At 39.0% G+C, this 17,381-nt stretch overlaps 1 protein-coding gene across 4 annotated transcripts in view; it reads left to right on the top strand.

Moving 5' to 3' along the window:
- caska (calcium/calmodulin-dependent serine protein kinase a) overlaps positions 1–17,381 on the top strand; it is a 291,466-nt gene that overhangs the window by 271,343 nt on the left and 2,742 nt on the right. For all 4 annotated transcript variants that reach the window (XM_066686055.1, XM_066686057.1, XM_066686056.1 and 1 more), the window contains 6 exons: positions 1,493–1,689; positions 2,421–2,536; positions 15,498–15,578; positions 15,950–16,030; positions 16,130–16,332; positions 16,521–16,604. In XM_066686055.1, coding sequence (XP_066542152.1) covers positions 1,493–1,689; positions 2,421–2,536; positions 15,498–15,578; positions 15,950–16,030; positions 16,130–16,332; positions 16,521–16,604 — 762 coding nt within the window. The remainder of the gene's footprint in view (positions 1–1,492; positions 1,690–2,420; positions 2,537–15,497; positions 15,579–15,949; positions 16,031–16,129; positions 16,333–16,520; positions 16,605–17,381) is intronic.

A 17,381-nucleotide genomic window follows, 5' to 3' on the forward strand; every position in this document is an offset into this window, starting at 1 on the left:
GTGTTTACACATATCTCACTACCTCATGAAGGGATCATACTATTGTCCTCCATGTGGCAGACTGGGGTTCAGTTCCCCATTTGGGAAAGCACATAGCAATATAAAATAGGAGTCCCTGGGCAAGACTCCCAAAACAATGTTGGCTTACATCTGCAACAGTATTAAAACGCTGTACTGTACAACACTCTGTATAAGAGTGTCTGACAAATGCTATAAGTGTAAATGTAAAACCTACCCAATTCAAATGGACAATATTCAGGATTCAGACATGTGTGCTTCTACAGCTATGTGATTTACTTTTGCACATTTTATTGGTAAATGTCCATGTCCTGCAGTGTCATAAAGCACATAAAGAAGTCTGTATACCATTACATTATAGCTCAACATTGTTTGAGGTATGTTTATGATAATTTAAGGATTCAAATGCACAATGGTAACTGCCGTTCCTTATTAGCCACATTAGCCTGATAGATCCAGTCCAGAGGATGTATATGTTTGACAACTTAGAACATTAATTCATTCATTCATTATCTGTAAGTGCTTATCCAGTTCAGGGTCGCGGTGGGTCCAGAGCCTACCTGGAATCATTGGGCGCAAGGCGGGAATACACCCTGGAGGGGGCGCCAGTCCTTCACAGGGTGACACAGACACACCCACACACATTCACTCACACCTACGGACACTTTTGAGTCGCCAATCCACCTACTAACGTGTGTTTTTGGACTGTGGGAGGAAACCGGAGGAAACCCACGCAGACACGGGGAGAACACACCAACTCCTCACAGACAGTCACCCGGAGCGGAAATCGAACCCCCAACCTCTAGGCCCCTGGAGCTGTGTGACTGCGATACTACCTGCTGAGCCACCGTGCCGCCCCTCAACTTAGAACAGTGGTTCTCAAATCTTTTAGACTAAGTACCACCCATTGTCAAACCAAAACCTTCAAGTACCACCTATAAGTCTTTTTACACAAACACACACACATGTACACCATAGGCATACACACACTATATCAGTGAAATGGCTGATCTTAGCCATGCAGTGGAAAGAACTAGATCAGTAAGTTTTAAACACAGATCTAGCTCAGCATCCATTTTACTATGTTTTATATTTTTGGTCTTGTCATTTGTTTGGCAAGTGGTAAACAAAGTTCTGCTTTTGCAGTCCACAAGCTGCCGTTGTAAGATGTTTCTTGGGATTTCTTTACATTTACATTTAATATTCCTTTTTTTTTTTCAGTGATTATAGGTTACTTTGCGTACCACCAGGTGTACACGTACCACAGTTTAAGAACCACTGGCTTAGAAAATGAACAAAACAGGAGCGGACTTCTGCATAAAACCATACATTGACAATTTTGATTTCAATTATGATAGTTCCTTCCAAAACACAACGCAGTCTCATATCACTTGTCCCACCTTCAAAGTGAATAGCTCTCCTTCATTCTTTCTCAAGTCTTATATAAAAGCCCTGGCTGTCTTTGTTCTTTCAGATTTATGTGAGAGCACAGTTTGAGTATGATCCAACCAAAGACGAGCTCATCCCCTGCAAAGAAGCAGGAATTCGCTTCAGAGTGGGAGACATCATCCAGATTATCAACAAAGATGACCACAACTGGTGGCAGGGCCGACTGGAGAACACCAAGAATGGTACAGCTGGACTCATCCCCTCCCCAGAGCTCCAGGAATGGTCAGTTCATCAATTCTGGACAGGAATGTACTGTTCTGGGGTTACTTTAGAGTTTTGGGGGAGAACTGTGAGTGTGATATGGTATTGTTTTTAAATGAAGCATATGTTTAACATTAGTTTTACAGCCTGAGGTGCAGATTTAAAGTATCGTATCGTAAAAATAAAGTATGTGACCGCGGTCAAGATACGTATTTTATTTTGGATAAAAGCCACAAGTGTTTTGAAATGTTTGCGTCCACAGTTTTGTCTGAAATGGCGGGTATTCACAGGTAGTTTGTCCTCCTTTGCTGCAGTAATACTTTCTATTCTTCTGGAAAGGCTTTACACCAGATGTTTGAACTTTTCACATTCAGCCACAAGGGGAATTATTGCGGTCAGGTACTGTCTGATGTTCCGGGAGACAAATACTACTCCAACTCCCTCCAGTGGTCTTGAACAGGGCTTTATCTCCACAGAATACATCCCCGCAACTGTGTGGCTTTATTAAGAGATTATACAAGCTGTGTGTGCACAGCTGAATATCCATGGTGGGTGCATGTTTCATCCATAAAATTATAATCTTCTACTTGTGAGAGAAACCATTGAAGCTAGAGCCCTGTTCAAAGGAAGTGAATTCAATGTTATATGACTGTAAGTACTTCCCAGAGTCATTTAGCTCATGGTTTAAACAAAAACAGATGGAAGAAGAGCTGAAACCCTCATCTAAAACGTCTTTTCTCTTCCCACTTAAGGCGGGTGGCATGTATAGCGATGGAGAAAACCAAGCAGGAACAGCAAGCCAGCTGCACTTGGTTTGGCAAGAAAAAGAAGCAGTACAAAGACAAGTATCTAGCCAAGCACAATGCAGGTACCGTGTACACTCAGTTACCTTCCACTCACCTCACTGTATTTCTCATTATACTGTTGTTGTCCAAAAATACACACATCTGCATATTTTATTGTTATTATGATTATTTAATAATAATAATAATAATAATTTGCATTGTTTGAACAGAATTGTTTTGCATCATTACATTGATCTACTTTAAAAGTAGATTGGTTTTAGCTTTACCTGTAACCTTGCCATTTTGATAGTGACATTATTAGTGCGTATGACTTTTATGACACTTATGAGTCTGAGTGAAAAGAATTCCAAGGTTAAACTTCATCTCAGATGCATGTATCTTATCCTGGGCTTACCACATATACTGCAGTAAATCACCACTCTTCATGGTTATATTCAGGTACTACATCCCTTGTCAAAAAAAGTATACTTAAGTTATGTTATTTTGGAACCAATAATTTGTACTAAATCACTACTAATATTTAAATGATATTAAGTTACATTTAATATATACTAAGTATACTAGTCTTCTAAAACAACTGAAATATATTTCTCTGAGCAACCTGACTGAACTCTAAAACACATTAAAATGAGCTTAAATTATTTTTTAAAATTGAAAATAAAAATAATATATAGTATAGTATATTATATCAATAATATAAAGAAACAATCAGACCATGTCAAAATAACCACTAATAAAAATTATGCAGTACCACAAAATATACCAATCTATAGTATTACAAATTACAGTACTTGTAAATTATAGGAATTTCACTTACACAACACTAAGCATATAAATATATTTAAAGTGAGTTGTAGAAATAACATATGACCAGTACACACAGTATATATTAGGAGTAGCTTAATGTAATTTTAATAACAGATTAGTAATGATTTCCAAGTCATATGATGCATGTGAACATTTGAGGTCATGAATACCTTTCATTCATGTAATACCCATACACTGTAGAATGAACTATATGACATGGATTCTGATGTTCTGATCAGTGTTGTTCAGATGTTAAGGAATATCACATCGTCTGTGTCCGTTGTGAGATAAACACGCAATCACTCACTTTTTTTTTATTGTTTACAGTTTAATTAATTCAGGTATTTGAATTTATTTTATACTTTGATTTACTTTGATATTTAGTGGTTTAAAAATACTACTTATTTAAAATCATATTTTTTTGGACCTTGAGACTGTCCAGCAGCACTTGCAGCACTACTGAGAATAAGGATATTCATTCATTCATTGTCTGTAACCAGTTCAGGGTCGCGGTGGGTCCAGAGCCTACCCGGAATCATTGAGCGCAAGGCGGGAATACACCCTGGAGGGGGCGCCAGTCCTTCACAGGGCAACACACACTCACTCACACACACACCTATGGACACCAGTGTCCCCAATCCACCTTCCAACATGTGTTTTTGGACTTTGGGAGGAAAATGGAGCACACGGAGAAATTATGATTATTCCAGGTAGGCTCCGGACACACTGCAACCCTGGACTGGGTAAAATGTTAATATCATTGATGTAGTTTTATTTCAGTTCCATTGGTTTTCTGTCTTTAATATTTGCAGCCACGGTAGTGATAGGCATTTTCAAATGTAGCCTAAAATAGAAATAATAAAAAAAAATGGATGTTGGTTTAATCAGTTATATTTGTGTCCCTTGTGTTACAGCTTTTGCAGCATGTTGTCATTTCCGTGCTCCATATTTTTTAGTAATATATCTGCACATAAATTGTTGCATATGGGTTTTTCTGAGGCATTATTATGTAAGCTTTTATTCTTTTCTCAAAAAAAAAATCAGTTTCTGAAATATCTGAATCAATGTGGACAAAGTCTCTGGCCTTTTTTCTGTAGCTCTCCTACAGATAGCAAGAAGCCTGTGTTCAGCGTGTGGTAAAACAGACGTGTGTTCATGAGTGATTGTGAACACCGTGTGTCTGTGCAGCCGCTCTTAAATGGCACAGACGCAGTAGCAGCACAGCTGCAGTCAGCACTTTCTGCTTGTGTTTTTGTTCCAGAATGCTTCAGTTCAGCATACCACTCTCAATCCTACCAGCATTACAGCCAACCTACACACACCTGCACACACTATGTTACCCCCACCTCCCTCTTTCTTTCTTTCTTTCTTTCTTTCTTTCTCTGTGCTTGTGTGTGTGTGCATGTGTGTTTAGGAGGATAGTTCTGGTTTTAGACCAGACCACAATGTTTCTTTTTAATTACAAAGAGAGAGAGAGGGGGAGATTGAGAGAGAGAGAGCAAAGGATGAGATATGAAGGAGAGAAAAATATACAGAGAATGAGACAGAAACTGAGAGAAAGAGAAGCATGAGATAGATTGAAAGAGAAAGGAATTAGAGAAAAGAGAGACAGAATAAACTTAATTAGTCTATGATTGTGGGGAAATGCAGTTCTCTCGGGTTGTTTACATTCAGAAGTGTTGCCATTTTAAGGTGGAATGGTGTGTTTGAGGGGACAAAAACCACTGCTGTTTGTACATGGCTGAAGATTAACTTGTCTGTAAGTTTTTATTCACTGTTCGAATTACCACAGAAACTCCTGAGTTCTGAGACAATTCCAAGACATTTCCAAAGTGATCCAAAACAGCAAGAAAAAGTCAATATTTCCCACCTATGGAGCAGGAATAGAGCAATATCCTCATCTCAGTTTTTATTTTTCAATGTTTGGAATTCCCTTCATTGTCTAAAAATACTCCATATGCCTCTGCCATTAGCAGAGAGAGAGAGAGAGTAAAGCCTAGCATCCTGAATCGTTTGTTTTTTACTCATTTAAAGACACTGGGGCTTTGTAAATACACACTAGACTTGCAAAGAGGTTTAGGAGCTAGCAAATGTATAGGAAACAGAAGTTTATAAACATGTTCTATTGATTACAATCGTGAACATCCCCTTCAATTTTGAATGGAAGTTAAAATGGAAGGTGTCAAATAAGAGAGAAAGAGAGTGAAAGACAGAAGGAAGGAAGGAAAAATAGATAAAAGTGAGAAGCAAACAGTCATTGAGAGAGAAAGAGACAACTGAGAGGCAGACACAGTGAGAGAGAGAGAGAGAAAATGAGAGGGGACTAAGGCTTAAGGGGTAATTTGGGTATTTGTCTGACTATACTTTTTCTCACAGGAATGCTCTGCAGTCCATTAATCCAGACACACTTTTCAGTGATTGAGGCCTCATTTGTTAATTTTCCAGCAGTGAGTCTCACCCAGACGGCAGAGGTCAGTGGGTCAGTGTGCAAATAATTTAAACTTCCAAGTATGTCCATTTCCAAATTGCTTTAATTAAACCCCGTTCTCCCGAGTGTGTCTCAGTGAGGTATTGATTTTTCAAGAGTAATGAGGAAAACCTTGAAACCCTTCATGTCCAGTCTTCTATCAGAAAAGATGAGCTATCACCTGCTGAATTACAGACTCTGGTTTTTGCTGGTCCTGTGATACTCTTCTGAGGAGAAATTATTGAATTAAGACTCTGTCACTGAATTAATTGTCAAAAACCAAAATAAGTACACTGTATTTCACATTTGTGCTTCTGAAATGAATATGGAAATATCTAGAAATATGGAAATAAAATATCTCAAAATATGGGGGAAAAAATTAGGAATTTGCACTTAATCCTGGGTTTTATTAAAATGAAACCTCCTTTGGGTGGTCTCTGACTTTCACACAATAATGTATTCTCTCGCTCTCTCTCTCTCTCTGTCTCTCTCTCTCTCTCTGTCTCTCTGTCTCTCTCTGTCTCTCTCTCTCTGTCTCTCTGTCTCTCTCTCTCTCTCTCTCTCTCTCTCTCTTATCTAAAGTCTGAAAGAGGAAGTGAGTTCTGAAAGGTTCTCTCGGTTTCTACAAGTGCACATGTATTAGCCATAACTTTAAAATTACTTCCCACTTTGTTGGTCCACTTTCTGTTCTGTTCATCAGTGTTGTACTGGTATTGGATCAGACACAGCACCCACAGCTTTGTGGTGAATCTGTGAAGGTCCTGTTAACTGTGTTAAAAAAAGGGGGTATGAGGAACAACATGTGGTTTACAGTGTGTAATTGTAGAATTACAAAGAGTTCCTGTATGGTAAATGGACAGTGGGATCAAAGACAATGCCACTTCAATGTTTTGGGTAATGTGTGTCAATACATTGACAAATTGTGAACCATAAAATCCAAATAGACTTGAATAGAGACAGAATACTGTCTGGTGTGTGTGTGTGTGTGTGTGTGTGAGAGAGAGAGAGAGAGAGAGAGAGAGAGAGAGAGAGAGACAGTGTGTTTATAACAGTGGTGATCTTAGGGCAGATAACCTCACAGAAAATTACAGTAAAATTAAAGGAATTGTAGCCCAAGATTAGAATTAATCTGTGAGAATAGTCCTTAAATAAACATTCATTAAAGTTTAAATATTTCAATTTGAAGTATAGATATTAGAATGAATGCATTCAGTTATTTAACCTACCAGGACACTTTCTTACTGTGTCCAGTTGGTTGCTGGGTTCAGTGGTCAGCCACAGGATGCTGGGCTAAGGGAACTGGACTCAGAGCAGTCACTCTGGCAGCAGAGCAGGGGAGCGCAGCTCAGTCTTAATCCTCTCAGCCCAGCGTCCCACTTTACTGGATCTGATTAGCGCACGCCCGGCCAGCGAGCCTGTTCTGGGTATTAAGCTTCCCCTTTCTCGGTCATTTAACAAATTCCTCTGTTGTTATTTAATTGCAGAAAGATGCTCATGTAGGGTGTTCGTCTAGCCTAGAGCTTTTGTCCATTCAACACTGTGCCCTAGGCCATGCTGCCCACTGATCAGAGGATATTAGACCAGAGGTGTTCTTATGATAACCTCTTTAACATTTACACGGTCCAGCCTTTGGAGAAATGCAAATAAAGCCTCATAATTACGGTTCTATTTTCACGACACTGTTTGTCTGTTGTGTGTTTACCATCATGCTACATCCCACTGCACTCAGATGAGACATAATGAGGTCATATAAAATATACCACACCTGATGTCAAAGCTAAATAAGTAGTGCACACAGTAAGCAGTTAACGTGCTGTAGGCATTTAAAAAAACATTTTTTAAGTTGGCACCACTGTTTTCCATTGCTGTTCCATTGGTGGGACCTGGAGGTTGTGGGTTCAAGTCCCGCTCTGGTTGACTGTCCGTGAGGAGTTTGGTGTTTTCTCCCTGTGTCTCTGTGGGTTTCCTCCGGGTGACTGTCTGTGAGGAGTTTGGTGTGTTCTCCCTGTGTCTCTGTGGGTTTCCTCCGGGTGACAGTCTGTAAGGAGTGTGGTGTGTTCTCCCTGTATCTGTGTGGGTTTCCTCCAGGTGACTGTCTGTGAGTAGTCTGGTGTGTTCTCCCTGTGTCTGTGTGGGTTTCCTCCGGGTGACTGTCTGTGAGGAGTGTGGTGTGTTCTCCCTGTGTCTGTGTGGGTTTCCTCCAGGTGACTGTCTGTGAGGAGTGTGGTGTGTTCTCCCTGTGTCTGCATGGGTTTTCTCCGGGTGACTGTCTGTGAGGAGTGTGCTGTGTTCTCCCTGTGTCTGTGTGGGTTTCCTCCAGGTGACTGTCTGTGAGGAGTCTGGTGTGTTCTCCCTGTGTCTGCGTGGGTGTCCTCCGGGTGACTGTCTGTGAGGAGTGTGGTGTGTTCTCCCTGTGTCTGTGTGGGTTTCCTCCGGGTGCTCCGGTTTCCTCCCACAGTCCAAAAACACACGTTTATAGGTGGATTGGCGACTCAAAAGTTTCCATAGGTGTGAATGTGTATGTTGCACTATAAAGGACTAGGGCCCCCTCCAGACTGTGTTCCTGCCTTGTGCCCAGTGATTCCTGGTAGGCTCTGGACCCACCACTGACCCTGAACTGAAAAAGCGGTTACAGATAATGACTGAATGAATGTTTTCCATTGGTGTTGGCCCACCAATACTAATCTGATTTTTTTTCTTTATTGTTTGTTTTTTATTTTATGTAGAAATGTAAATCAAGAAATGTATTGTGCACTGAAAAACTGTCAAAATATCTCTGTTGTGGTACATACTCAATACTTCCAGTTACAGAACATAATTGTACTATAATCTATATTCATTGTAGATTTTTAAATTGTGTTGATTTCTTACGTGCGATTTTATCTTTTATTTTTTACACAACTTTAACCACTGTTATACCTTTAAAGGTATATTTACACTGTTTGCACACTATAACGTACCTGTACATTATATTTTTTCTGACCGTGAATATTCATAACATGTCTTTGTTATGATTGGTTATGATATGTAGTTATTTTATGATCACTAAGCAAGCTCTGTCCACTGGTTGTTGGGCTGTTTCACTGAATACATTCCAAAAGTCTTTTATTTATCTGAAGAAGAATCATAGAAATCGTGCTGTACATGTTTTAGGATCAAGAAAGTCCTACAACTTCCAATGATTTTGGGCTTGAACTTAGAATTATGTTTAGGTGCAGGTTTAAAGTTTATTTTAATGCTGGGAAAGTATCAGAAATTCACATTAACGACCTTGCTAGTGATTTCTCATACATCCCTGTGCCACTTTGTGCAAACCAAGTTTCTCTGTATCTGTTCTTCTGATCTTTCCTAGGTTTAAGCTTCCTTCTACAGGCAGCAGGTCTTTTTCTCTTGCTGCCCTCAAGCAATTTACCCTCTTCTGTTTGCTCTTCTTCCTCCATTTCCACCTTCACCACCTGGCTCTAATCTTATCTTTTCTCGGAACGCTTTCATTTTCTTATTGATTTATTTGCTATTTATTTATTTATTTGTTTGTTTTATTGCTTTATTGTTTCTTGGTTATCTGAAAAGTGCTATGTATGTGTAACATGTTGGATGCACTCACACACACAGTGTGTTTGTGTGTACATCCACATGTGCTATATTTAATACACATTGTAGAAGGGCAAACTATTTTCTATACCTTGTAAATAAATAGTAACCTAAATAATTTCCCAAAATACATTTTAAAACTTCTCTTAATGCTCCTAGGCCTTTATGAAGGTCACACCGGCTTGTGGTTTAGAGGAGTGCATGAATAAAATAAGCTGAATGCTGCTGTCAGCCATGTTAGACAACAGGTGTTTTGCCAAATTTCACCTCCCTTGCTGAATCTGATTCCTCTTCCCATGCCAAGCACCTCACGTGGACATATGGAGCCTAAATAAGACTTGCAATTCCCCTTGTATCTACGTTTAAAAATAAAGAGAAGACCTCTTAATTTCTGGAAGAGCTCTAGCGCTATATCACTCTAATGATTTCAAGTGTGTAATTGTGCAAAATACATAATACCAAGTGGTTATTTTACATGAAGTGCTTCTGTTACAAATAGCTCATGTTCAAACTATAGGGTTGTTTAAAAAATGTAATGTAATTCATGTAATTTCTGCCTATCTCTGCTGTGGTCATGTTTTTTTCTGAGAAGTCACAGGGATTTACTTATATCAGGAGTCAGGAAGATTGACTCTTTAATATACACTAAGTAAAATGGAAACCAGCATGAGTGTTCAGGTTCAAGTTCATGTAAAAATGCAAGGATGGCTAGACCTGTGTATCACAGTGTGATTCTAAAGAATATGAAATTTTAATCTTTCTCTTAAGCGCCAGGAGCAGAATAATCCACCTTGTGTGCATTTTATATATTTAGCTCATCCTTGTCTCAGTCTACAGAGTCTGATTTACTGTAGCACTAATATGTACACAATGGGTCTGTCCCAGAACCTAGTGAGCTGTTTAACTAGAGAGCATTTTACGTCACAGCGTGCGCGCTCCCGACACGTCCCAATCCTTAGATACCTCATTATGCTGTCTACTAAGATATCTTTTTTTAAGGTAGCATCGAACCCTTCCTTAGCCGCAAAGGCTAAACAAGATGCAACGCAAGAACAATTTCCTTAAATTAAAACTGCGATAAAAACGGCAAGATTAAAATTCACCGAGGTGAAACAGCGGCGACGCTAGCCGCTGAGGTAAGTAAACACCGGTTGCGTGCCGTGGGCGGGAAAAAGCCGTGACGCAATCGCTCTCACACTAGAGCGTCTCAATAATCTGCCTCATGAGGAAAGACGACCGTCTGAATGCTGTCTACTTAAACAGCTGTCTGTACAGTCAGTGCCTACCTAGACAGCTCACTAGGTTTTAGGACGAATCCAATATGCCGGGATTTAGACATTTCTGAGTATCTAAGGGCATTTAGTCACAATAATTATAGCGACATTGGCAAAAAAAATTGGACATGCAGTGTTCATTTCACAAGGACACTTGGATCACTAATGGTTTATGGTTTTATAGCTATTATCACTATAAGAATGCATTTTTCTCACTGTATGTTCATTAATGCTTTATTTCAGCTGGTTGTGGCATAAGCAGTGTGCAAACAAAACCATTACCACAGATTTAACTTTGTTCTTACAGCTCTAAAGTTTGATGCTACATTACTTTAAATGTCAGATGCATGTTGCATCATTTTCTGAATGTCATTCTAAGCCTCTTCTGTCTGCTTTGCCACAGCTCTAGCCGCAGCTCTCCTCTCGCAGGACAGCCACTATTTAAAAGTGTGTGATGTTTGTTTTGTATGTAAAGGGCAGTGCTGTGTCAGGGCTTTGACAAAGTGCCATTGTTCTCTCTCTGTGTTGACTGATATTGTTGTGTCACAAGTCAATGAGCCCTCCCTTGTCCATTTTTCATGCTGTCTGCTAACCAATGGGCTCTGTGCATGTAAGTAATACAGCAGGACTCAGTCTTTGTGGTTGAGTTTCTTTCAGTGTGTCTGCTGTGGTGATGTTAACCTAGTTTCCCTGCCTGCTTATTAGCCTCATTGCTTTGTTTCTGTTGTAGGATCAGCAGATAACAAAGCACTGAAACCAGGCCCAGTGTGTGTGTGTGTGTGATTTTTTCCTTTTGCTTGCTTGTTTTGGATGTGCTTGTCATTTTACATCTTGTAGCAATTCACTTGTCTATTAACCCCTTGTGCTTTCTCATACTTAAAGGGCTCACGTCATGGAAAGACTCATTTTCAGTTCATAAAACTCATATGGAAATAGTAGAACTTTACAGATTAGTCGTTTGTGTGTAATAATATGGTAATATTTTGTTAAGAAGCTGTAATTTTCCTAGTTCTTTTTAAATGATTATTCAGAAATTAGACCTTCAACCAGTTTTATAATATTAGGATTAGAAACTCAAACCAATTCTTCAGAAATGATGTGGTGCTAGAGAAATATACTCACTTTCTTCTTTGTTTCTAATCTGTTTTATCTTTAAATAGCCAGATGTGTTATGAAGTATAATCATAACACATTGCATTTTATCAGTGCTTTGGCTGAACTTGTAAATACTGAACCCTCTTTCGAGTAGAAATTTGTGGCTCTACTCACTACAGTATTACCCCAAATTACTCTGAGGAGCCGATGTTATTGATGTGAGATTGGAAATTAGCTTAGAAATCAATACTTTTGTGTTTTATGGCTCTAACACCATTTAGCTTCACTGTGTTTTTAGCTTATAATTATGTCTGCGCATCACACTACCTGACATTTCTAAACAAAATTCATCAGAACCAAAACAGAAACAAATGAATCCTTGTTTTTAAATACATATCATATCAAATAACATCGGAAATATTAAAATACAACACATGTAAGAGTTAAAAAAATATGTTTTCATAGTTTTATCATATTTTTACCCACTCATTACCATCTTCTAATATCTGTATAGCATCATATCTATAATCTGCAACCATGGACATTAAGCTGCAAAAACAGTCCATTTGTTGTTATTCACTTTATGATGTCACAAATAAACTTGTTTATATTTATTTTCTGCCTTGATCCCAGTGATTCCGGGTAGGCTCCGGACCCACCGCTACCCTGGATAAGCGGTTACAGACAATGAATGAATGAACGAATGTATATTATTCTATATATGTATCATCCGCAAAGACACATGATCAAACAATACTTTTATACCCGAGTTGATTTATATACAGTACTGTTTTAGGCACATGCAAATGGAAGTAAAGTGTTGGAAGTAAAGATGACTTCAAAAATAATGGAATTACTTCTTTATTACTTGAAAGAAAAAGAAAACAACGTGCAGTAAACATTAAAAAATGAAAGAAAGTCAGTATTATATGTGATGACCATTTGCTTTTTTTTCTTCTTACATATTAGTCTTTGTTTTTTATTTTTTGTAACATTATTATTATTATTGGTAAAGTAAAATTAAAACGTTTTTGTACTTACTCAATAATGCAGAATTCATGAAATAAAATGGTATAACAGAACTGGTACTCAAAAATTAGGGTGCCTAAAACTTTTGCACAGTACTGTATGTCAATATGATTATCTGTGACATCACAAAATCTATGAAATAAAAGTGGGCTGATTTTACAGATTAAATCCCACAAAAAACCTGAATGGATTGAGAAGTAAATGGTGTGTTTTGGGACTCTTACATTTACACACCACAATTTCCTTCAGGATCATCCCTGTTTCTTGATCTGGCTATCGATCTGTTCATCCAGCCATTCATTTATGCCTCTATTTATCTGTTACACAGACCCACACAAAAGCCATAAAGGAGCCGCAAGAATCAATACAGTGCAAAAATATAGGATGTGGTCCCTTTAAGGATGAAGTAAATCCTGCAGCCAGTAACACACTGAACTCCCTTAAAGATGTGTAGCTCAAAGGCACGTGTTCCAGGTCATGTGAAAGACCAGCATCAATCATTTAAAGCATCTCTCTCTGCAAAGTAAGAGAGGAGTCTGTAGAAGATCTGCTTTCACATGGCAGCTTCACCGAGCAGGAGCTCCTGTTACGCAAACACACCGCCTACTTAACACATCTCGCACATCTCTACTGCACCCGTCCTCATGCTAAAATAGCCCTGAGGTGCCACACACTCACACTTAGCAATTCTCTTTAACTGTACATCTCTTTAAAAACTCACCAGAGTCTCTTTCCTTCTGCCTTTCAGCTCTGTCTTCTTCACGTTTATTTTTTCCTCAGTTCCACCCTGCCAGATGTGTTCTGCTTTCAAAGCAGAAAACACATCAAACCGCAGCAGGGCGACATGAGGCAGAGAAAGCCTTCACCTGTCTTATTAGGGCTTCATTTATAGTACATGGTAGATATATTGAAACTACGGTTTCGCATATATAATATCTCTGTTAAAGTAAAGGTAATGCCAGAGAATGGATCTGTTGTATTAGACAGTGTCTGAACTTTACAAACTGAATCCAGTTTATTTGTGGGCTGTGTTTGTTAAAGGAACACTAGGTAATATTACAACTTCAAAAGCACTGTGATGCTTCATTGACTTGTAATAGTGAGAGCAAAGCCTCCGCTGTTGCTACTCTGGGCTCAGCACTTCTGAAACTGCTCTATGTAACATTCCACCCCACTCCCCTCTAATTGATGTCAGTACAGTCCTAGTAAAATGAATTACACTAGTGGGGAGCCCTGGGAGCCACAAAACCAAATACTACGTGTAGTGTTTCATTAACTGTCATTGTGAGGGTCGTTTAGCTGTTGTTCAGGGTACTTCTGTAAGGTAAAGTAGAAATGATTGTTCAGGATTTCAGTATGATTCAGGGTCTGCGATAATGTCAGCAGTCATTCAGAGTGATTCGGTGTAAAAGTCTTAATTAAGGGTAATATATTTATATTATTAAAAAAATATTTATTTAAACAATTTGAGCCACTCTCTAAGTTCACAAATGTTGATATATAGAGTGACGTAATATATTTAATCATGTTATAAATGTAGTAAACATAGTGTTAGGGCTCTAATCGATGAGTTGTATGCTTGCTTTGCTTTACTGGGAATAAAACTTTATTTAATATAATAATGGTGTTTATACCAATCAGCAAAGCACACTGAACACAAACCATTGGAGTGTGTTTAATTAGTCCTGCTTTAGCCCCTCTTGCAGGGTATCCAGATCAGTTTTCACCTCGGTCAGGTCCTGGTTTCGTAGCCCCTCATGCTCTCTGCTATAGCTCCAGTGGTCTGCTGTGCGCACTCAGCTGTTATAAACTGGGCCCTGCAGCCCCTATCCTCTCAGCTTTTTCCACATTGCAGTGATAGATGAAGCTGTGACTCAGTTGAGGATCCCATGTCACCAGCTGCAGGATCAAAACACACAGCCTTCCCTCTCCCTAACCAGCCTCTCTTACATTACGTAAGCACACAGGGGGCAAGCACGCTGACCTTACTGCCCACACTCAGGCATCAAAACAGACCCTACCAGTAGACACGCTAGGCCCCACTTACTTTTACTAGTTCTACTTTGCTTAATTCAGGATTAAATGTATAACTCAGTGGAAAGATACAGCATTGCACTTTACCAGGCTTTTATTTTAAAAGGTTTATGAATGTTTTAAATGAGTTTATTTGTATTTAATTGTATTTAATCCTTATAATTCATTAAAAAATAGCTATAACACGTAAAGAAAAAGGGCATCGGTGACCAGCTCAATTGGAGTTTGAATATCTGCTGAATTATTATTATTATTATTATTATTATTATTATAATTATTAGTTTGTTACCTACTGTTACTTGTTAATAAACTAATTATTAATCATTCATAAACCGTTTCAAATAATACCATTTTTATCATAGTGAAATGTTGTGGAACATGCACAGTTTTTGATTTAATACACTCAGTGACAGTAATGAAAGATTATATATCTTGTTGGCTACACTAGCCTCAGAGCTCCAGTATGAAACCGGACACCAAACATGTCTTTGGCTAAAGAGGAAGGGAACATTTTAGACATACCCCTTTAAATGTTAGGGATTAGGAGCCTTTTTTTCCCTTGGAGCCCTTTTTAGGAGCTTGTGTAGGAGCAGGTTTTACACGGTTCTTTTACAATGTAGAAGACGGCTTCAGATAGTTACATAGTGTATTAGTGCAGGTAAGAAGAGTTCATTATCTTTCTGAGACTTTGATTGACTCCTCTCCTGCTACTTTTTTCCATTTCAGTGTTTGATCAACTAGATCTCGTCACATATGAAGAGGTTGTAAAGTTGCCAGCTTTCAAGAGGAAAACACTAGTGCTATTAGGTATGTATGGTACTGGATATAGAGGCCTCAATCCATAAAGGAAGAGTTGGTGAACAGAGCTGATTAATGATCTTGCATTGGTAGCAGTTCAAAAAGAAACACAGGCTGGCTTTACATGTCTCAGATGTTATCAGTGCTAGCCTTTGTTTATCTAGCTTGTTGCTGTTGAGTGCTTGGGAGTGTTCTAACTAACAGGTGGCAATACTGGCACTGGCAATAATTCAGAATTCAAAGTTATTGAGGGGTCCGTGTTGGGTCCGTGCTTCATGCCCATGCAAGCTGCTAATTTTATATCTGGGCCAGATATTTGTGTCATTCTGTGAAACTGCATGGTCAGCACATTTATTCTGTTTACTGTTTGTGGTCTCCAGGAGCTCATGGTGTTGGCCGAAGACACATAAAGAACACGCTCATCACAAAACACCCCGACAGATTTGCTTACCCCATTCCACGTAAGACACTGGGTTATTACCATGCAGTTACATATGTGTTACAGTGTTAGTACATGTTGCTATATTTGATTAATGTTGATACATGTCCTACATTTATAGACACCACCAGACCTCCAAAAAATGACGAGGAGAACGGCAAGAACTATTACTTTGTATCTCACGACCAAATGATGCAGGACATCGCCAATAATGACTACCTGGAATACGGCAGCCATGAGGACGCCATGTACGGCACCAGGCTGGAGACAATACGCAAGATCCATGAGCAGGGGCTCATATCCATACTGGATGTGGAACCACAGGTCATTACTGACACTCATACGGGAACTACATTTGGGCTCTGCCAGTCTTCCAGTTAAACTGCTGTGTTTTGGCCTTTACAAAGTTTCCCTTTGAATATTTAGCCAGGTGTAGTGTTGCATCCAAAATGTTTATGGTTTTATGGTTGGATATAAAAGACGTGTTGTTATGCGTGTGTGATCGTTTACAGGCTCTGAAGGTCCTGCGGACAGCGGAATTTGCTCCTTATGTGGTTTTCATCGCTGCGCCAACCATCACCCCAGGCATGAATGAGGTAAGATATCTCCCTCTCTCTCTCTCTCTCTCGTTCATCAGCTGAACTCCTCACTGTCCAGATTGTGTTCTCTTGTGTTCAGCTCTTTTGGTTTTTTGGCTCTTCTTTTTGCATGTATTGTATTTGTTGGCTTGTGGTTTATTATTTTGCCTTCCTTTACGCCACATTCAGCTTCCCAGGTGGTGTAGGAAGCTGCCTGTAAGTATGGCAGGAAGTGGACCTGCTCCTTGTGTAGTTCTCCTCAAATTCTAACCCTCTAGCAGAGATCTGAGACCACCCTACAATCCCACATTTAAAGAAAACTGAAAGAATATATCAACAACCCCCTACTTGTGCTTTTCAGTACTCCACTCTAGAGGACCCTACACTCTCAGAAAAAGGTACCGTAGAGGTCCATTATTGGTCACTAAAGGGACAGCAGTAGTTTTAAAGGTACATTATATTCTTTTCTTCAGAAGGAGAGGTGAATATTTGTAATCTTTCATTACAGATCTGTGCAAAATATAAGAACGTAATATAAGTCCTGCAGATGAAATATGGCGTTTGAAATGAAGACAAATTTAAAGTCTTTAATTATTCAAGAATAAGGTACAGTTCAGTTTCCCTAACTGAAGGTACCACCCCAGTGACCGTTTTTCTGACAGTGTACTTTGAGCATGTAGTTTATATGAAATCTCAATATAGCTGCATATTGTTCTCTAGACCTGCACTTTCCCAAATCATTGGATCAGTTTCAGAATAAATACTGACTGATACACTTGCACTGGCAGTGAGATA

This window comes from Hoplias malabaricus, chromosome 12 (genome assembly GCF_029633855.1).
Source record: "Hoplias malabaricus isolate fHopMal1 chromosome 12, fHopMal1.hap1, whole genome shotgun sequence".
NCBI lineage: Eukaryota > Metazoa > Chordata > Actinopteri > Characiformes > Erythrinidae > Hoplias > Hoplias malabaricus.